Source organism: Neofelis nebulosa, chromosome 12 (assembly GCF_028018385.1).
Source record: "Neofelis nebulosa isolate mNeoNeb1 chromosome 12, mNeoNeb1.pri, whole genome shotgun sequence".
NCBI classification, from domain to species: Eukaryota; Metazoa; Chordata; class Mammalia; order Carnivora; family Felidae; genus Neofelis; species Neofelis nebulosa.
Window position 1 is genome coordinate 27,853,266 of NC_080793.1, and position 22,422 is coordinate 27,875,687.

The 22,422-nt window shown below is 35.3% G+C and overlaps 1 protein-coding gene across 5 annotated transcripts in view; it reads right to left on the bottom strand.

Moving 5' to 3' along the window:
* The window catches only part of FSD1L (fibronectin type III and SPRY domain containing 1 like), a 77,875-nt gene that overhangs the window by 44,372 nt on the left and 11,081 nt on the right, over positions 1 to 22,422 (bottom strand). For all 5 annotated transcript variants that reach the window (XM_058694675.1, XM_058694673.1, XM_058694674.1 and 2 more), the window contains exons 2-4: positions 13,555 to 13,650; positions 11,784 to 11,915; positions 5,916 to 6,017 (exon numbers count right to left, since the gene is read on the bottom strand). In XM_058694675.1, the coding sequence (XP_058550658.1) occupies positions 5,916 to 6,017; positions 11,784 to 11,915; positions 13,555 to 13,650 (330 nt within the window). The remainder of the gene's footprint in view (positions 1 to 5,915; positions 6,018 to 11,783; positions 11,916 to 13,554; positions 13,651 to 22,422) is intronic.

The window sequence follows — 22,422 nt, forward strand, 5'->3', positions numbered from 1 at the left end:
TTTATCAAGCACTCTGAATGTTAAGATCTTATTGTTTCTGTATTTCTTTTTAATATCCTCATTTTTCTATTTTTATAGGAAGATGTTAGATACAAAGTACCCTAAAATAACTCAACTGTGGAGCAGTTAATTGAATAGTATTTTCTAAACAGTTAAAATGGAAATAAAATAAAAATTTTAGATCTTGTTTATTGTACTCAATGAATCATTCACCCAAAAAGAACAAAATTTGAGATTTTCAAATTTCTTCCACTCAGCAAAAGTTTTGAAATTCATCAGTAAAAACTATGCAGTCTGAGACCAAGGTTTAAGAGATCTGAGTTTCACACCACATGAACCAACAAGTTACTTAACTCGTTTAGGATTCAGTTACCTCATCTATAAGGTGATGAGCACTAAAGTATCTTCGAACCCCAAAAGTTCATCCTAAGCCATCTTATTTTCACATAGGTTTTAAAAAATTATCCAAATTAAACACTTCAACAATCGAATTCTCTGAAATACAGACTAAAATGAAGAGGCCACTAGGGAAAAGTTAGTTAAAATCAGAACATTAATAAAAAGCAACAAAAATAAGAATACAGTTGACCCTTGAACAACACAGGCTTTGAACTACATGGCCCACTTATATATAGGTTGTTTACAGCATAGTGCTGTAAATGTGTTTTCTTTTCCTTATGATTTTCTTAGTAACATTTTCTTTTCTCTAGCTTACTTTAAGAATTCAGCATATAATACACATAACACACAAAATATACATTAATCAACTATGCTATAGGTATGGGTTCTGGTCAACAGTAGGCTATGAGTAGTTAAGTTTTGGGTGAGTCAAAAGTCACACATGGAGGGGCGCGTGGGTGGCTCAGTCGGTTAAGTGTCCGACTTCGGCTCAGGTCATGATCTCACAGTCCATGAGTTTGAGCCCCGCGTCGGGCTCTGTGCTGACAGCTCAGAGCCTGGAGCCTGTTTCAGATTCTGTGTCTCCCTCTCTCTGACCCTCCCCCGTTCATGCTCTGTCTCTCTCTGTCTCAAAAATAAATAAAACATTAAAAAAAAAAGTCATACATGGATTTTAAACTATGTGGAGGTTGGTGCTCATAGCTCCTATCTTGTTTAAGGGCCAACTGTATATCTGTTTCTGAATAACAATAGAGAAAAATACACTCATGCTGTCAAAATGATGAATCTAGCAAAAGCTAGATTTCAAAACTAGCATTTGCCTGACAGGATTTATCTTTATTTTGATTTGCAGTAGAGTCCAACAGAGTTCCTGGTAACACTCTGAATGCCACACAACACTAAGAAACTTTTCAAGTCTTGTCTATATGTTCATTCACATTGTTTTAGTATAAAACAGATTTTCCCATTAGATTTGGGAAACATAATTTTGTAATGTTTTCTCGAGACAATCTGAAAATGACTAAGGGGCAAACATTTAATACTTTCCCAGTACTGTTTATAATATATAATTGAGACTCCTACCCTCACCCCAAAAATACCATATTAAGGAATAACCTGGGAAATGAAAGGGACTCCAAGAAAATGAAAAAGAGATGGCTCCAAAGAATGAAAGAGAAAATGAAAAGAGATGCTATTTTCCTTTGAGCAAAAATACTAGCTTTAAAAAAAATAAAAAACAAAACTACTACACACCAGTTGAAACCATATATTAAAAGTTTTATATTTTCGATACATATGTTTATAAAAAGAACTAAAATATGATCATTTAAGCCTTCTTCACAAAGCTACAGTAAATAACTTGAAATAAATTTTGAATACAGTACTGCATACATCTGTTCTATGACTAAGCACATAAGACATAAATGCCCAGAAATGAAATAAGGTGAAAAATTACAGTTTGGGCTATTCTATTCGAAAAATTTTTTAAAGTAGGCTTCACACCCAGTGTGAAGCCCAATGCAGGGCTTGAACTCACAACCCCTGAGACCAAGACCTGAGCTGAGATCAAGAGTCAGATGCTTGACTGACTGAGCCATCCAGGCACCCACAGTTTGGCCATTCTTAACAAATATTTATATTTGTTTTTAAATTGCCTTCGTAACTGAAACATTCACGCTTTTGGTAAAGATTTTTTCCTCTCTCAGCATTCCTGACTTCAACCCACAGAAAGCACTTCTGCTAATACTCCTGTTCCCTTGAAAACACACTGAGCTTCTACCCTTCTCCTTATTTGTTCCACCCAGTGGTCAAGGCTGACACCGACTGAACAATATGCCAATGGCGAGTTACTATGAGTCTGAAGTGGGAAATACACAAAATCCATTCTCCCTTTTCGTCTAAGATCGAATGCAGAAGACACTGTTCCCCTTTCACCCCACCCTGTACTTTTTATTCCACTGAAGGTTCCATGTACAGGTACCCATTCCCTCCCTTCTAGTGGGTTATGTGTGGCAAGATAATGAACTGGATGGTTAGTGACTTAGAAACTGCCCCACAGACTCATTTCTTTTCACAAGTAGAATTCAAGTTCCAAATTTAGGGATGGGGGAACAGAAATATTAATTTTGCCAAAGGATCCAAGCAATGCTCTGCAGACCAGCTATTAGCAGAGAAGCCAGGTTTGGTGGGGTTTTGGCTACTTGTCCATCCAGAAATAAAGGAAATGATCCAAATTTCATTTGCTTGTGAGCCTTCTTCATATATTCATATCAAGCAAACCTCTAACAATTAAAAAAAGTTAATGAAAATAAAACAAATTTGTAATGCCAAATTTTAAAAAATTAATGAAAGTATGTTCCAATATCCTTTTCCATTTGTGCCATTTTTACTCACTCATTTTCAGATTGCCTAATGCTGGTAAAAAGCATAGCTTCATATTCAGGTACTGCTGAGGTACTGCAACATGATCATTTAAATGTTAGTACTTAAAGTACTCTTTTTGAAAATAATAAAGTCTAAAAAGACTCAGGGGCTGGATTTCAGCCTATGATTTTTTTGTGCCCACGAGCTATTCAAATCAATCTGATTTAATCACTTTAATATGGGATATTCATAACCAGTATACCTTAAAAGAATTTATTTTCCCAAATATCTAACAATATACTGCTAGCCCAATAATTAATCTTTTAAGTCATCTTCTCTATTCTGTCAGCAATTAGGTGTTTGAGGCAAGCTTATCTATAGTCCACGCAGCTGACTAGAAAAGTGAACTTGGTTTGTGACTTGGAATCAAACTATTATTTGGATACTATTTGGATGTACTAAGAAAATAATCACAAACAACTCTCAGTTAAGCATTTTTCTTGAACAATAAACTCAGATTTTTAGGTACAAAACAATGACAAATAATTTATTTCATCATATTTCCAATTGGGTTAAGCAATTAAGCAATACTGCACCAAAATAATAAAAAAACCAAATAATAAAAAACCAAAATAATAAAAAAATAAAAAGCAAGGTGGAACATTAAAAAAATATGTTTAAACCACAATTGGATTTATCAGAACCTTCCCAATTGACAATCATCTGGGAATAAGTTTTAACAAAATTATGACAAAGGAAAAAAGGAGAAAACAGCAGCCTTTGAGAGCAAGGGGAAAGGACTCAGAAAATAGTGGAAAGAGAAACTTGGAAGAAACAAACTTGATCAGTTTTCCCAAGCGTCCGTCCCTACTTAAATGCAACTGGGTTCAAGTTGTTTTTGAGTACTTTTGTCTATATTTTACTGTTTTCCTATCTTCTTCCTCACTCTCAGGCTGTTAGTTCTTGCTGCTATGATTATGCTTGTCATTTATAACTACCTTACTCCACTAGAAGGGGACTCCATTAACAACTAGGAAACTGAAGAAAAAACTAAAAATTTACTAGCGCCATGTATATAATAGTCACCAGATTCTAAGAAACTATCATGAAAAAAGAATATTAATTCCTGCCCATGAACTCTATGACACTAATTTTGATGACTCAGATACTTTTTGCTTTCTGTAAATTTTTTGGCTATGTTCCAGATATTTGAGGTTATCCCATAAACATCCTCTGCAAAGGTGATATATATATTTTTTTAAAGTACTTTAAAGTATGATACATTTCCCTCATAATTCCTTTATATAGCAAGTCCTACCAAATGCAAAGATGAACCTACTTACAATCTACCTCCAAATTCAAGAATTAAGTAATTCACAGATTTACAGCAAAAGAATGTTTTTATTCATTTCATTAGAAGTAATCCATTTTTAAAATTCATTTTCAAAATACAAGGGATGTAAACCACTAAAATGTTATCTTCTCAAGGAAGTTTTTTCTACCTTCAAGTTCAGAGAAAAATCATGAAATTAAAATATTAGATGGACAAAAATGGATTATAAAACCGTGCTAATGCAGTTTTCACTACATACTCCACAAAGACCAAGAAAATATCAAATTCAAATATCTTATCTTGATAAAATTCCTACATAGTATATATTTTACTAATTATATAGCTCAAGTTCCCACTTTTCTCACACCTTTTTTTAATATATTCTACATCCTTATTCTACATCAAATAGAGTGTATTTGATTTGATAACTTGGTAATCATTTTAAAATGACCCAACTTAAAATAAAAATTAGAATCTAGAAATCAGAATCTCCTAAATACCAGGATCTAGGTAAAAACATTAACAGTCTTATTATTCTACTGCTTATATTTCATACCAAACATACCCTTCAAGTAAGATCCTACATTTTGGGGGCACCTGGCTGGCTCAGTCAGTTAAGCGTCCTACTCTTGATTTCAGCTCAGGCCATGATTTCACAGGTTTGTGAGTTCGAGCCCCACATCAAGCTCCACACTGACAGTGCAGAGCCTGCTTGGGATTCTCTCTCTCCATCTCTCTCTGCCCCTCCCTTGCTCTTGTGTGCATGCTCTCTCTCTAAATAAATAAATAAACTTTAAAAAAAAGAACCTACATCATCATATTTTAACAAAACATTCAAACAATTACACTAAACAGTGGGACATTTAATAACAGATTTAATAACAAATTTCACTAGGTTACTAGGTTATTTCACTAGGAAATAACTAATTTCACTAGTGCTCATCTGCATCAAGTGATGTTTTCCCAATCAGCTCATAGAAGGAATACAAAACTAGGTTTTGAACAATGTTAATAGCAATATTAATCTTCTTTCCTAAGTCAAAAAATACTTATAACAAAGGTAAAAAACACAAGTACCCTTAAAATAAATAACCAGTAGGGATGTAATTGAAAAAGAAAATAGGGGCGCCTGGGTGCCTCAGTTGGTTAAGCATCCGACTTCAGCTCAGGTAATGATCTCACAGTTCATGAGTTCGAGCCCCACATCGGGCTCTGTGCTGACAGCTTAGATCCTGGAGCCTGCTTCAAATTCTGTGTCTCCCTCTCTCTCTGCTCCTCCCCCGCTCATGCTCTGTCTCTCTCCTTCAAAGATAAATAAAAGCATTAAAAAAAAATTTTTTTAAAAAGAAAAAGAAAATAACTTGATTCATCTGAATAGAGCATTAGAGAGAAATTAAATAATTTGTTCTTGACTCCAAAGACACATCTGGGTGTCTGCTTTGGAATACATAAATATACAGCAATTTACTTAAGAAATTCCAAGCCTATTTATTTACTTATTTATTTATTTTTAATTTTTGAGCAAGAGAGAACATGTGAGTGGAAGAGAGGGGCAGAGGGAGAGAGAGAATCCCAAGAGGCTCCACGATCAGCACAGAGCCCAACGTGGGGATCAGTCCCATGATGCTGGGATCATGACCTGAGCTGAAATCAAGAGCTGGATGTTCAACTGATTGAGCCACCCAGGCGCCCTCCACAAAGACTTTTTTAGAATTAGAAATAGCTGAATAAATCCAAAATTGAAAGGGAAAGCACCATTTTTTTTTAAACAAAACTTTCCTATTTAAGTGGTTTAGTTTTTTGGCTGGTTTTTTGGTACCTTTGAAAATTCTTCAGGTTCCTTTAGATCTAATGACCGTGTTGCAAATTCTAATAGTTCTTCTGAGTTCTCCAAGGCATTATTACATTGACTGAGCTGACTCTAAAAAAGAATAAAAATAAATCTTTAAAACAAATTTCCTATTTCCATGAGGATCTTAATTGTATATTGTTATAATGAACTTACAATTTGAATAGCAAAAATTGAACAAAAATATTTTAGAGAGGTGTTAAAGCAACATAATCACTAGTCATATATGTAAGAAATTTTAATTATTTTAATACATTGTACTTAACATCTTTCCATAATTTATTCAAAATAGCTTAACTGCATACAGATATAGATATACCCATCATTTAAAAACACAAAAGAAAATAAAGCAGTTATAAAAAGTTGGGGTCAAATTCACTTAAAGATTCTTCTCAATCAAGGTAATCAGAAAACTATGAACAACTTAGTTAACTATCAACAATTTAAATTAAAATATCAAAATAATTCATCTGCAGACAACATCCTCTATAAATGAAGACTAAATTTCTTGATAATATTTAACAATTTAAACTAAAGTTTATTAATCAAGTTAAAGGTACATTCAGTTGAGCATAATTTTAATATTCCATTTATCACATTACTCAAATAATACATACTACCATAAATGATAATTTATAGTTTCCAAAATTGGGTAACACAGGAATCACAAATGGAATTGCCAAGATTTCAAAAAGAATAGAGAGGAACAAAAGATGGTAACTGTTACAGTGATGTGCTCTGTTATGGTGATGTATTAATTTCAAGTACCAGTCTTTCTTAGTTCTCTTCCATTCTATCATTTGTGGTCTAAAACTAAGCCCAGTCATGAAAAACTAATGTTAGTGATACCTTTAAACAAAGAAACAGATATATTTCTAAGTTTTTAACGTACTCAAGATTTTTCTTCAGAATATTAATATCTATTACTATCTATTTCATATTCAAATCTACTTAGGTTTCCCTTAAGATCAGCACTAAAGATAAACTATGGCTAATTTTCTTAGTTTCTGGATGTGTTATATTTTAACTTTGGAAAAGTAGAATAGTTTTATCATATTTTGGGTTAAAATAGGTTTTCATGTATTATTCTAAGAACCCAACCACAATCTACTAAAAATACTACTCCTTCTAGGAGTAAAACTCTTATGAGTTCCAAAGAATAATTAACAAACCACCATTTGAAATATCTCAATTGTTGGAGAGCTTTATGAAAGGTTTAAGCAAAATCACAGAACAAAATGGTAGCTATAAATGGTCTACACAGGATCACTAGGGCAAACTAAGTTAATATAGCTTTAAAGTAAGAAATAACAAAAAGAATAAGGAATATATCTCAAGTAACCATTAAAAGAATCAAATCTGAGGTCAAAGTTTAAGATAAAATATCTTATTCTAAGAAAATGTTATAAATTTGCTTTCAAGTCAAGAGGGAAGGTTAAAAAGAGTACAAAGGAATTCAATTTAAAGAGCAATAATAACTTGTCAGTTATTTAGAGGAATTAATAAAATCTTAATGAAAACAACATACTATCGAGTTTGTGAACCCAAAGGAAAAACAGAGATACTCTACTGTCTCCAACTAAAGAAGAAAATGGCATCAGTAGCCAAGTTGTGATTCTTTTTAATGTTTGTTTTTTAAACTATCCCAATAAACCTTTAATATTTGAATTACCATTAGGCTGATATCACCATAACTTTTCCTTTGACTCATAATACAAAAACATCCTCAAGAATGAACTTCTGTCCACTAAGCTTATATTTCAACAACTCAGTCTTATTTATAGCGTATTGTCCCCTCAATATCTCTTGATCTCCCCTAGATCACTATTCCTATGAAAAAAAAAAATTGCCAAAATTTTTGTGGCATTGAGGAACAACAAGTATTAAGAGTTACAAAGGATAATCAAGTGTAAGATTTAAAAAAAAGAAAAAAAGAAAACAATGGAATCTCTGAAAAAAAATGAAGATCTCAAGTGATGATACAGGAAGAGAAAAATCGTCTAACATCCTTGTAGTGACCACTTTGACCTTGTAGTGACCACTTTGAAACAGTACTTGGAATTCTGCTTCTATTTTCTGCAATGTTCTGAATTCTCCATCGTTATTCAACAGCCAGTGATGAATCTGACAGAATACTTGACAAAAAAATCAGAGTAAAATCATCCCTTTTAAAAAGAGCCCAAATGTAAATTTAATGGAAGACTTCCATGAATCATCAGCTCAGTGGCAAAAAAAAAAAAAAAAAAAAAAAAAAATCATGTAATTAAGATTCACAAAATCCAAAGTAAACAAAGTTCATCTGAAACTATAAGAAAAAGAGTTTAAATAAATTTATGTAACCCAATTTTCTATTAATGGCAATTTAGTCAACAACTAGAAACAGAAACTTAATAGTTTATAAGAGCAATAAATGCAGCTCATTCTAAGAACAGCACTGTAGATTTTACGTGTACACACATATATCCAGCTCTGTATATGGCTGTCAGAAAATAAGTTCTGAAATTAAAATATCACACTTCTTTTGCAAGTCTTAAAGACATACTTTAAATCAAACTCCACAATGGATAGAAATTACCCCATTCTGAAAATCTCAAACATCTTGAGTTAATAAAGAACTTTTTTTTTTTTTTAAAGCTTATTTATTATGTTTAGAGAGAGAGAAAAAAGAGCAAGTAGGGGAGGGGCAGAGAGGGAGAGAGGGAGAGAGAATCCCAAGCAGGCTCCACACTGTCAGCACAGAGTCTGATGTGGAGCTCAAACTCACGAAACCATGAGATCATGACCAGAACCAAAATCAAGACTTGGACACTTAACCGACTGAGCCACCCAGGCACCCCAAAGAATAACACTTCTAAAAATCAAAACCCACATGCCATGACATAAATGATACAGATCTATCCTCCAAATCGGCACTGACTTGGCTTCAAGACGATTCGAAGACTATTCCAAACTTTTGAACTTTGATGATCTTAACAACTGACCAACCTCTTAACTGAAATACCCCCTCTTACCTTTATTAATTAAGCTTTTCCTCCCTCAAAGCACTTCAAATCAGTTTCTTTTCTTTTTTAAGTTGATTTATTTATTTTGAGAGACAGCATGGGCAGGGGAAGGGCAGAGAGGGGAAGGGAGAATCTCAGGAACCATGAGACCATGACCTGAGTTGAAATGGGAGTCAAATGTTTAACTGACCGAGCCACCCAGGCATCCCAAAAATGAAATACTGTACTCTGAAGTAAACTTAACTAAGGAGGCAAAAGACCTATACATTTAATGCTATAAAACTAGTGCTGAAAGAAATTAAAGCTGATACAAATAAATGGAAAGATATCCCATGATCTCAATTGGAAGACTTAATATTATTAAAGTGTCTATACCACCCAAGTCAATCTACAAATTTAATTCAATCCCTATCAAAATTTCATGGCATCTTTTTTGCAGAAATAGAAAAAAAAAAAAACATGTTAAAATTCACAAGGAATCCCAAGGGACTCCAAAGTGCCAAACAATCCTGAAAAAGAAGAACCAAGCTGGAGACCTCACTCACACTTTCTGATTTTAAAATTTATTACAAAGCTACAGTAATCAGGACAGTGTGGTACTGGCATAGAGACAGACATATAGACCAGAGCCCATACAGAGCCCAGAAAGGATCCCACACATACGCAGTTAAATGATCTTTGATAAGAGTGTCAAACCACATAATGAGAAAACCACAGAATCTTTTTAGACAAATGGTGCTGGAAAAACTGGACACTCACATGCAAAAGAATGAACTGAGACCCTTACCTAACACTACATACAAAAATTAACTCGAAATGGATTAAAGACCTTAATTAATACAAGCCCCAAAATTATAAAACTGATAAGAGAAAACACAGAGGAAAAGCTTCATGACACTGGGTCTGCAATGAATTCTTGACTATGACACCAAAAGCAAAAAGAGACAAATGGGACTATACCAAATTTAAAAATTTCTCCATATTAAAGGAAATAACACAGTGAAAAGACAACCTACGGGATGGTAGAAAATAATTACAAATCCTACATCTGACAAAGGGTTAATATCCAGAATATATAAAGAACTCCTACAATTCAACAACAAAAAACAACCCAATTAAAAAATGAGCAGGAGGCCTGAATAAACATTTCCCAAAGAAGACATACAAATGGGCAACAAGTATATGAAAAGATGCTCAACATCATTAATCATTAGAGATGCAAATCAAAGCTATGATGAGATATCTCACATACATTAAGATGGTTACTACTGGAGTGCCTGGGTGACTCAGACGGCTAATTACCCAACATCAGCTTAGGTCATGATCTCGCGGTTCATGAGTTTAAGCCCCGCAAAAGGCTCTGTTCTGACAGCTCACAGCCTGGACCTTGCTTCAGAGTCTGTGTTTTCCCCCTTTCTCTACCCTTCCCCTGCGTGCACTCTGTCTCTCTCAAAAAAAATAAAATAAACATTAAAAAAAAATAAAGATGGCTACTACCAAAAAATATTTAAAATACGGATGAATAGGTGATGGTGGTCAATAGGTACAAATTTCCAGTTATAAAATAAGTTCTGGGAATGTAATGTACAGCACGGTGAATACAATTAATAATATCATATTGCACATTTTGCAACATAGGCCTCAAATTCACGACCCCAAGATCAAGAGCTGCAGGTTCTACCAACTGAGCCAGCCAGGTACCCCTACTGTACTGTATATTTAAACACTGCTAAGAGAGTAGATCTTAAAAGTTCTTATCACAAGAAAAAAAAAGTCTGTAACTATGTGTGGTGATGGCTGTCAGTTAGACTTACTGTGGTGGTCATTTTGCAATATGTATAAATAGCAAATTATTATATTGTACACATAAAACTAATAAAATGTTATAGGTCACATCTCAACTTAAATAATAATGATAGTAATAATAATAACAACAAAATAGAGGGGCACCTGGGTGGTTCAGTTAGTTAAACATCTGACTCTTGATTTCAGGTCATGGTCATGATCTCACAGTTCGTGGGATCTTGTCCTGCATTGGGCTCCATTCTTTTTTTTTTTTTTTTTTAATTTTTTTTTTTAACGTTTATTTATTTTTGAGACAGAGAGAGACAGAGCATGAACAGGGGAGGGTCAGAGAGAGAGGGAGACACAGAATCTGAAACGGGCTCCGGGCTCTGAGCTGTCAGCACAGAGCCTGATGCGGGGCTCGAACTCACAGACCGTGAGATCATGACCTGAGCCGAAGTCGGCCGCTTAACCGACTGAGCCACCCAGGTGCCCCGCATTGGGCTCCATTCTGACAGCAAAGCCTACCTGGGATTCTCTCTCTCTGCCCCTCCCCCACTCACCCTCCTTCTTTTTCTCTCTCTCTTTCAAAAATAAATAAAAGCAGTTAAGAAGGTAAATCTTACGTTTTTAACCACAATTAAGAAAAAACAAGAGGGATGCCTGCCTGGGTGGCTCAGTTGATTAAACATCCGATTCTTAATTTCACTCAGGTCATGATCTCAGTTTGTGAGTTCAAGCCCCACATCGGGGCTCTGCGCTGACCTCACAGAGACTGCTTCAGATTCTGTGTCTCCCTCTCTCTCTTCCCCTCCCCCACTTGCTCTCTCTCTCTCAAAATTAAGTGACTTTTTTTTCAATGTTCATTTTTTGTTTTTGAGAGAAAGACAGTGAGCAGGGGAGGGGCAGAGAGAGAGAGACAGAGGATTCAGAGAAGTGGGCTCTAACATAAAAGTAGTTATTCACAGAAATTCACTGATTTTTGCTGTCAAGAAATCAAGTACTAAATAGACTTAAATTATTCATATTTAAATAAGCTGTATGATCTCACCTGTAACTCTTGTGATTTACGAGCTTGTTCCTGTTTGATACTGTTAATCATACTTTCTTTCACCTCATCCAAAATAGAATATAAACTATCAAATTCTTCATCTAACTCTGAAAGTATGTTAGAAGAATTTTCCTGTTTAATAAACAAAACAATGATTTTACTGAAGAGCTGTCAAACATTTGAAAATACTTATCAGAGAATAGATTCACATTATAATCCATCTCAGCCTAACATCATATAAACAACAAAATCTAATACTTGACATAGGCTTTAAAAACAGGTAAATCCTAGAAGATGGTTGCTAATGCGAAGAGCACTATCTCAGTTACGCTATGAGTTAAGCAACTTTTTATGAACTAGCCTATACCCTCTTCATCTTTTAAAGCAATGTTTCCACAGGACAATGTGAAAGTTTGTTTTAAGATTGCCACCTTTGTCCAGACCTTTGTCAGGTTCCAAGGCAGACCGTAAGCCAGTGGTTCTTTGTCGTGCATCAGAATCATCAATGAAGCATTTTAATGAAATATTCCAGAGATTTTGATTCCGTAACTGAGGAGAAGTTTGAGCATACAGGGATGGGACTAATTTTGTGTAAATCTTAAAATCTTTCAGGTTGTCTAAAACAGTGCATTTACATTAAGATATACAGAACTTAAAAGACCAAGCAATTCCTTATTGGATCCTAAGAGATTTATCAAACATTGAATTTTAGGGCTTTAAGCAACCTCAGAAGTCATCTTCTGACTAGAATTTGTAGTCAAACTCCTAAATTTTAGGAATTAAAATACAGAGAAGTGATTTGCCCAAAGCCACACAAGTAGTTACCAGTGGCAGAATCAATAAAGCATTTCAAGCCTATTAGCTTCCTAGAGTTCCTCATCTTCTCATTAAGCAAGACGCTATTTCAACAATAACTTAAAATATCTGTGAAACCTCTAGATAAGCAATATCCACACTTGCAGTAATTATGAGACAGAAGAAATTATCTTAGGCATTTTTCAACTTAGATGAATCATTCCATTAAGAGAATTGGCACCAGTTAAGAGACCTAATATGTAACAATCCACTGCAATATCATAAACCAAACTTTTGCTTATAATTTTTATAAAAATAAGTTATCATCTCACTAGAGTCTTATCAAAAGTGGTGTTAATCACTTTACTAATTGATTTACAGTGACAAGAACAAGTTGTGGAAAAAGAAATGTGCAGTCTGGTAGGCAAGGGACCTAAATCTAATCCCACATTAACCACTCAGTAATCAACATTTGAGTATGTACAGTATGGATTATCTGCCCAAACCTGGGACTGTTTCCTTAAGTATTCATTTTTTTCATTAGGCACTTTACTTTTTAGTTTTATGTTTTACTTTCTTCCAGTTCTATAAGCAGACCTCTTACCATCTACATTTTCCTTCTACTATTTATCATAAAAGAAATGTTTAGCATCCCAGTACTCTGAAGAAATATAATTTGCTCTTAACTGGAATTAGAAAAGACAAATCTATAATGGAAAGGGTCAAAAGCAAGCACTATACTATTCCTTAGCAGCTACAATTCCAGAGTTTTCTTTTTTCCTTACTATTTGACCTTTCCATGGAGAATGTAAGAATAGTAAGGAAAGCATTTTTTTATTTATCTGCCATTTAAAAACCCTGCTCTCACCTCCTTCAGTTTATAATCTACAGTTCATGGAGTATATTTATTTATATTGATTTGGCCCAACAATCATTCATTGTGACATATAACAAAACATTTTTTAAAGAGTCATACCTGAACTCCTTTTAGTGTTTGATTTAGTGTATCAATAAAGTTCTGAATTTCATCATTTTTATTTGCCAGAGTTGAAATGATCCTTTGTAGAGCTTCCTACGATTAAGATAAACAAACAAAAACACATAACATGATATTTTAATGAAAGAATTATAAATCATAACAATTCTCTAAACAAACCATATATAAGAGGAGCAATGTAAAACTTCAAATTGTTAAATTTCCAAAGGCCTGTAATTACAAAAGATGAGATATGTATTTATACTGTTTTAAAACCTCTTATTTCTAGTGTACAACTTAATCACTACCACACCTTTCATACTAAAAATGATCAATATTATTTAATATCAATGGTATTATTTTAGGTCGTAGGGCCATGGCCAAGGAATAGAACCAAATCCTTAAATGCTGCAAAAACAAATGGAACTTTTTAATACAATATTAGGATATGAGGAATAAAAGCAAAGAGGCAGTAAAATTTGACATTTAATTTATAAAAATAAAAAACATATTTTAGAAATATGAAAGCAATAATAAATTTGCAGCTAAAATTGCAACATTCATTGCAGTGTTTATAGATGTCATAAAACCATAATAAATAAGTAATTTTAGTAACAAATACCTCAGACTTTTTGATAATGCTTCCTACTTAAATAAAACATTTGGTTATTTAATCTTTCATACTCTCTAGATCAGGGCTGTACAATAAAATCTTATGCTATGATGAATATGTCCTATACATGTGCTGTCCCATATAGTACTCAATAGCCATATGAAGCTAATGAGCTCTTGAAATGTAGACAGAACTGAGGAACTAAGTTTATCTTTTTTAACTTTAATTATTTTCACTTTTTATAGCTGCATGTGACAAGTACTGTCATACTGGACAGCACAGGTCTAGGTGTTCAGTAACTCTTCATGGGTAGTAACAGCAAACCCAAACAAGGTACTTGTATTCTCAGTAAAAATAAAATGCAAGTACTTTTACTTCATAATCTTTCCAGAAGCACAAGCCTTGTTTCTGTAAGCACCTACAAGTGTAAATATTTTAATAATGCCCTATGAAACTTTGTAATAAAGGTTCTCCTCAAAATATAATCAGATATTGATAAAGGGCTATATATAAAGAGCTCAAGAAATAAACTGATAAAGGGATATTTTATATAAATGTTCATAAAGCATGATAACAGTGAAAAATTAAAAATAATCACAACAGTTATCACTTAATTCTCACAAGAATCCCTGAAATAAGGAGGTATTATAATCATCCCTGAGGCTGCCTAAGGCTCTCTGCTGTATTCACTTACCTATACTATTACTTCCCATCCTCACGGATGGTGGTATTTTAGTATAATAACACAATGAAGTTATGCTATGAAAGAAGATCAACACCAAGAGTTAGCTTTTTATCCTGTTGGTGTTCCTCCCAGAAATGGGTACATACACCAAGATTTGAATACAAAGACAATCAGCAGAGAGGCAGAATGAAGCCAGGACTTGGAGGAGGGGTGTGGGACAGGTGTAGGAGTGAGAATGGTAATACAGAGATGTAGAAAAGGAGTGCAGAGGACTTAAGGGTTCCAGTTATTCATCCCAGATAGGTTCCATATATATTTAAAAACAACACAATGGAAGAGTAAAAATGGTTCTGCACAATCACTGGACTGTGTAGAGTAAGCTTCAATTAAGACTGGTCTCTTTCTGGTAAATGGACTGTAGCTGCCTCCCCTTTTATCACCCCTAATGGCAGGGCTAAATCCATACTGTACAGATGATAAAATGGTAGTAACTGTTAGTAAGGTAAATATTATGCTCAGTCTGTCTCCAAAGTCCATGCTGTTTACCACTCTAGAACACCATCTCTCAGTCTAACAAATTTGCCCATCATACGAAATATCCACACAATAAATTATATATTCTTTTACAATTTTGGTTTGCTAAGACTCTTCAATGACATATAAAACTGCTAGAATTTCCATAGTAGAGTATCGCTGTTTGAGGTTTAGCTCTGCCCTCTGCTAAGCATACTCATGAACTTCGAGGTAAAGATTAAGAGTCTTCCAGAAGAGATCTTATCCCATGAAAAGGAGGAGCGAGGATCAATGAATTCAACCCAACAACAAATTTTCATCACCAGGATATATGTGAGTTCAATAAAAACTGAAGGAAATTTCACACAAAAAAACTGTGAAACACTGGTATATATAAAGGCAGACCTAGTTCAGAGCCAAAAAAGAAATCTCCCTAGTACAAAACAGCTTTTCAACTTTTATTTTTTGTCTAAGTATAGTAGTAAAGTCTGTATTTAGGGAATTTTGAAGGAAAAATTCTTGGGAGATAGCTGAAGCATAATGCCCCAGCTAGGTAACCTCTAAGCTCCAAGGATTTTAATGAGAAGCCTCCCTACCTTTCTAAAGCTCCCTGCTACTTACTGAATATAGTCAAAGCCATCTAAATGTTCTAATTTTTGTTAAGTTTTCAAGCTAAATCCTTTATACTTTTAATAGTTAACCAACTACTAAAAGTTAATAGACTCTGTTGTCACAGTGATGTTAGAAGAAGAATACAGCCTTTACCAACTGTAATATTCACTAGAAATATAGTGAGGGCCAAATAGTAGTCACACCAAAAAAGTAAAACAGGTGAAATTAATTTTAATATTTTACTTAACCAAACTGATCCAAAATATTATTTCAACATGTAATCAAAATTTAATAATTACCGAATTCCTTTTTTCCTTCCTTTTCGGTACTAGATCTTCAAAATGTGACGTGTACTTTATAGTTACAGCACATCTCAATTCAAATTAGTCACATTTCCAGTGCTTGACAACCATATGGAGCTAGAAGCTACCACACTAGACAACACGGCTTTAGAGGCCTAACCCATCCAAATAGCCCATATATTTCTAAGAGTGGGGATAGGGCAGATCTGCCTAATTTGCAATCAATAATAAAAAAACTTAAAAGCTTTCTGAGTTTTTTTCTTGGAATACTACAATTTCTATATATGCTTACCATACGCCAAATTCTTGAATTACATAATACCTGTACGTGAATATAAGCTAAAATGTTACAACCTGTACCAGAATTTCACTATATCTCAGTTTTTATTTATGTAAATATTACCTTTAGAAATGGAAAAGTAATATTATAATATTACCACTCTCAAAAAAAAATGGTGCATAAGCAGCTCTTTTTTGGGGATCCCTCTAATACCATAACAAGAGTAATACACTCTTCTCTTCTGTAATACTTAAACTGTTCATTGGTGTTGGTTGGAGAAAAACATCCATGGCAATATTGGCATCTGACAAAAACAAAGCTGCACCTGAAGATACCTGACATGTAAGTTATACAAACTCAAAGAATCATCAGGATAATGCCGGGTTTTTTGTGTATGGTACTGCTCCATACCTCCAGGATAATACCCAGTTAATCTTATGGTAAAGACCAAAAAAAATCTAATGGTAAAGACTATTCCCTTTTAATTTATTAAAAATTCAGCTAATATCAGAAAATGAAAAATGACCTTTCTAAATCTGTATTGGCCCATGAAGTGTTAATAGCAATATTTCTGGAAAGAAATCCTATGATCTGTGTGTTAAAGCTATTCTATATTAATTAGTGGTATTATATATTAATTACCTAAGGCTTTAGAAATATTCTCCCAGAAAGTGGTTGGGAAGGGAGAGTCTTTAAAGGCTGATATAGGGGCGCCTGGATGGCTCAGTGGGTTAAGTGTCGGGCTTTGGCTCAGGTCATGATCTCACGGTTCATGAGTTAGAGCCCCACATCAGTCTCTGTGCCTGGAGCCTGCTTCAGATTCAGTGTCTCCCCCTCTCTCTTCCCCTCCCCCTGCTTGTACTCTGTCTCTCTCTCTCAAAAATAAACATTAAAAAATTATTTTTAAAAAGGGCTGATAAAGTATTTCAGGGAAACATCATCTCATTCTTTGAAGAGAGAATGCTTTATGGCTCACATTTTGCACTTCACTGGGAGTTCTAGTACAGAATGAGAGTCTATCACAGAACTCCTAAATAAAGGGCCTACATCCGGAGAAAGACATCTTACCTTACTGCCAAAGTAGCAAAGACTGAAGTCTGAGATTCTCGGGGGCGGGGTGCAACTCCAATCTCTAGATAGGGAGAGCTTTGGAGCCTTTGCTGTAATATACACCGCTGAAATGCTATAAGAGTAGACAAGCCATCTGTAGAAGGCTTTGGAGCCTCAGCATTTAAGGTGACCTGTACTTTAACCACTACCAAATGCATTAGTAAACATGGCTGCAGAAGAAGCAATCATCCAGATGAATAAGATAACCCAAAGCACCCAATGTGACCTTGGTAATAATCTAATACAGATAAAGTGCTGCCTCTACCCTAAGCTTAGAAGAAAAAAAGAGCAGTAACCTGAAAGTTCTTCAAGGATAGGCTGCTAAAGGGCTCCAGAAGCTCTAAAGCTACCTTTCCTTTAATGTGGAAAGGATGAGCAAATGCAAAAGACTATAATCAAGAACTCACATTTAGTATTCTCCTATAGTGGAAGTTCATCAGGAAGGGCTGAAAAATGAATTATCAAGGGGACCAGGGCTTCAACCATTCTGGTCACCACAATAACAATGACTGAGTAGACTAAGGGTGAAGATGGCATGAAGACAGAAAGAACCAAGGAACGTGGAGCTCAAGAGAACTGGAAAACAAATGACAAGCAACCAAACTATTTAAGATAAGTACTACCACAAATACCAACACTTACAAAAATGAAAGGAATAGGATTACATGAACTGAGTTCTGAAACTTAACCCTAGCTTGTGTATTTGACATGAGGGTGAAGTTTTCTCTAGGTAGCAGGCATCAGAGAAGAGGGGTTATATACAGGGTTAGTGTGTGCCTAATATAAGAGGTATGCAATAGGAGCCTGGCTAAATAGGTACCAAATCCAGTAAAAAAAAATTTTAAGTGTTTTCTAAATTTGGCAGGCAACATGCTAGGGCAGAATATCTATATGTTTTGTATTCAGAAACAGAGAAAAGAATTAAAAGATACCAAAAGATGCTTTGAATTTTCTCCCCCACTTTATCCCTTTAGGGCCTCCACAATTAATCAATAGCTTTTATAATGGAGACACAGCAATTGATAAAGAAGTTGAGGAGGAAGCACAAAGCTCCAAACTTCAATGAATTGTGCACAGAGCACCATTAGATGCAGAACCTCCCCTCTGAGCTCCAGACTATTTTCATCCAACTGCTTACTCAGAATCCCTACTTGGCTGTCACCCAAGCACTTCAAGATTCAATATATGGGGTGCTTGCGTGGCTTGGTCAGTTAAGCATCCATCGGACTCTTGATTTCAGCTCAGGTCATGATCTCATGGTTGTGAGACTGAGACCCACAGCAGGCTCCTGGGCTGAGTGCAGAGCCAGTTTGGGATTCTTTCTCTGGGCCTCCCACACACACGCACATGCTCCTTCTCTCTCAAAGTAAACATTAAAAAAAACCTCAATATGTCATAAAGTCCCCCACAAACCTGAGCCCTCTCTAGTGTTCTATCTTTGCAAATGGTGGTACTAGCTACAAAATCAGAAACCTAGGCCAACATAACATCCTCTCCTCTCATTTGTGTTCTACACGTAGTCAGTAAGTTATGTGGATTTTTACCTCCTAAATAGTTCTGTAATCACCACTACTATCTTAGGACAAGCCAATATCATACCCCAACTTATACTTTTACAAAACTTAATTGGCTTCTGATCCATTCTTTCTCCCCAGTAATCAGTTCTATATACTGTAGGTAGAATAATATGATACCATCACTCTTCCCAGATTTCAATGGCTTCCCACTGGTCCTTGGATAAAACTGAAAATCTTTTAATATGACCTATTAAGATGACCTTATATCATCTGTAAAACCCTGCACAATCTTCCCACTGCCTACCTCTCCTGCTTCAACTCACACCAGACTTCCTCTTCCTTGCTATATACCAGCTGCGGTAGCCTGCTATGAGTTTCTCTAACATGCCTTGTTTCCCACCTGGGAGCCCTCACACCTATCAGTCCCTCTGCCTATAAACACTGTTCTAAAACATACACGTGATCTCTATGTTAAAACAAGTTTCAAAAAGGTATAGAATGAGCTCATTGTGATATATATTGCCTCATTTCTTTTATTATCACACCCTGATGATGAAGGAGAGCAAAGACATCTTTCATCTGCTCTGTGGAACTCTATCAATCTGAAAGGATGCCTACAGGGGTCTCAGATTTTATCTCAGATCTTATCTAGTCTCTCATTACTTTCCAAAATAATTACATTTTGCAAGACTTCAGGTGGCCATGACTAAGAGTTCTAGGTGATATAGAAGATATCACAGTCATGAGATGAAGCCCCACATCGGGCTCTGCGCTGTCTCCCTCTCTCTCTCTCTCTCTCTCTCTCTCTCTCTGTCCTTCCCCATTCATGCTCTTTCTCTCTCTCAAAATACATAAATAAACCTAAAAAAAAAGAATGTTAAAAAAGTATATATATATAGAAGGTATATTTCCAAAGGAAGTATGCACAGGCAATCTTAGCCATTATCTTTTGGTCAAGAACCACAATTACCAGATACCAAAACTACTGTATCAGGATTAAGCCTCTCAATTACTTGATTAGGGAAATAGACTAAGGTAAGTGCTATGCTAACAACAACAAAAAAGGGGGTTTTATACAACCCAGCCAAGTACAACTGCAATCATTTCCATGGAATGAATCAAAACTCTGGGATGTACAAGGCATGAGGTACCCTCTTCAAAGGAGCATAACTTAAAGTTATGCTTATCATCACTATAAATCATGTGAAGCCTCTTATGTGGATCCTGAGAAACTTAACAGAAACCCGTGGGGGAGGGGAAGGAAAAAAAAAAAAAAAAAGAGGTTAGAGTGGGAGAGAGCCAAAGCATAAGAGACTCTTAAAAACTGAGAATAAACTGAAGGTTGATGGGGGGTGGGAGGGAGGGGAGGGTGGGTGATGGGTATTGAGGAGGGCACCTTTTGGGATGAGCACTGGGTGTTGTATGGAAACCAATTTGACAATAAATTTCATATATTGAAAAAAAAAAAGAAAACTGAAAAAAATAAAATAAATCTTCCAATGGGAAAAAAATATATATATATATACATACGCACAATATATTTTAGTGAGAATAAAAAAAAATCATGTGAAGCAAAAGCACAATCAGTAGTCTCTGAGCAAAATAATAAATAACACTTCTATACTCTTAAGTGCCTAGCACCATTTTAAGCTCTTTACATATATTAATTCATTTAATCCTCTCAAGAATCCTAAGAAGTAGGACACTATTACTATCACCATTTTCCAATTCAGAAACTGAGGTATAGAGGTTAAGTAATAGCTTGCCCAGGATCTCAGAGCTAATATGTGGCAGAACCCAGATTAAAATTAAGGCGGTCTCACTCTTGAGTCGGTACTCTTAATTATCACACTGTACTGCCTGAAAGTAAAGATCAGAGGGACATGAAAAGAATACCTAAGGGCACCAAACACACTACGATTTTACTTCAACACTGAAAAAAACTGAAGCTGATCAAAAGCTTGTAACATGTCCCACCCTGCCACATATAAGGGCAACAAAAACAGCTATTCTTACACACAGACATATCATCTTGTAAGTCTGAGAACATGATGACTTTCAACATTTGAAGTGGCAAGGTTCCACTGGTTTTAGCTTAATATATGTGAAGATGACAAATTCAAATGTTGAATCTTAATTTTGCTGCATCCAAAAAAAAAACTACCAACTTGGGCTACTTGCTTGGAAACTATTCAGTGTAACAAGCTCCTGAAATTATGATTCAGAAACTTCCTGTTCTTAGAACCAGTGGCAGAAAATCATTATACCCAGGTTTATATTTATATGCTAGTCTGACTCTGAGGACCTCAATAACCAAGTAGTCATAAGAACAATTTGATGTAAGAGTTTTCTTTTTTTTTTTTTAAACATTTATTTTTGAGACAGAGAGAGACAGAGCATGAACGGGGGAGGGTCAGAGAGAGGGAGACACAGAATCTGAAACAGGCTCCAGGCTCTGAGCTGTCAGCACAGAGCCCGACGCAGGGCTTGAACTCACGGACCGCAAGATCATGACCTGAGCCGAAGTCGGCCGCTCAACCGACTGAGCCACCCAGGCGCCCCAATGTAAGAGTTTTCTATCAGCATCTACTCACACCAAGAGAAGATTTGATTCAAATTCTACATTAGTTTTCTAGACCATTGAAATACACAAACCTAGAAACACTGCAAATATCACTAGTCGATCTACAATTTAAGAGGGTCAAACTAGTATTATGGCCATTTCAGTAGTATTTACTAAGCACTTTCTATGTGCCAGGCCCTGTGCTAAACTGTTACCATGGCATATCTTTCTAATCATCACAATAGATTTTTTAAAAGTATCAGTGTTTGCATTTTATAGTTGAAGAAAAGGAAGGTTAATAAAGGAGTTAAGAAATTTTCTTAGGTCACATAGCTATCAAGTGGTAGTCACAATTCAAACCTAGAAGCTGCCTCCAGATCCTATACTTTTCCACTACCCTAGGCTGCTTACACTGCCGGGGACGGTACAAAACAAGTATAGCATTCCTGCAATCAGAGAAAAGGGATCAATGAAGTCAGGATACAGCATTTCTGGAACATATCCTGATGCCACCAAGAATGATGGCACTTGCATCATGCCACACCATAGACTTCTCCTTTGAATTAGGTAATAAGAGTTGAAATCCAGAAAGTTCTATCCAGCTGGTAGCTAGACAATCAGAATCTTATCAGCTGACCATAGCTCTGCCAACACAAACAAGAGTATTGTGCTC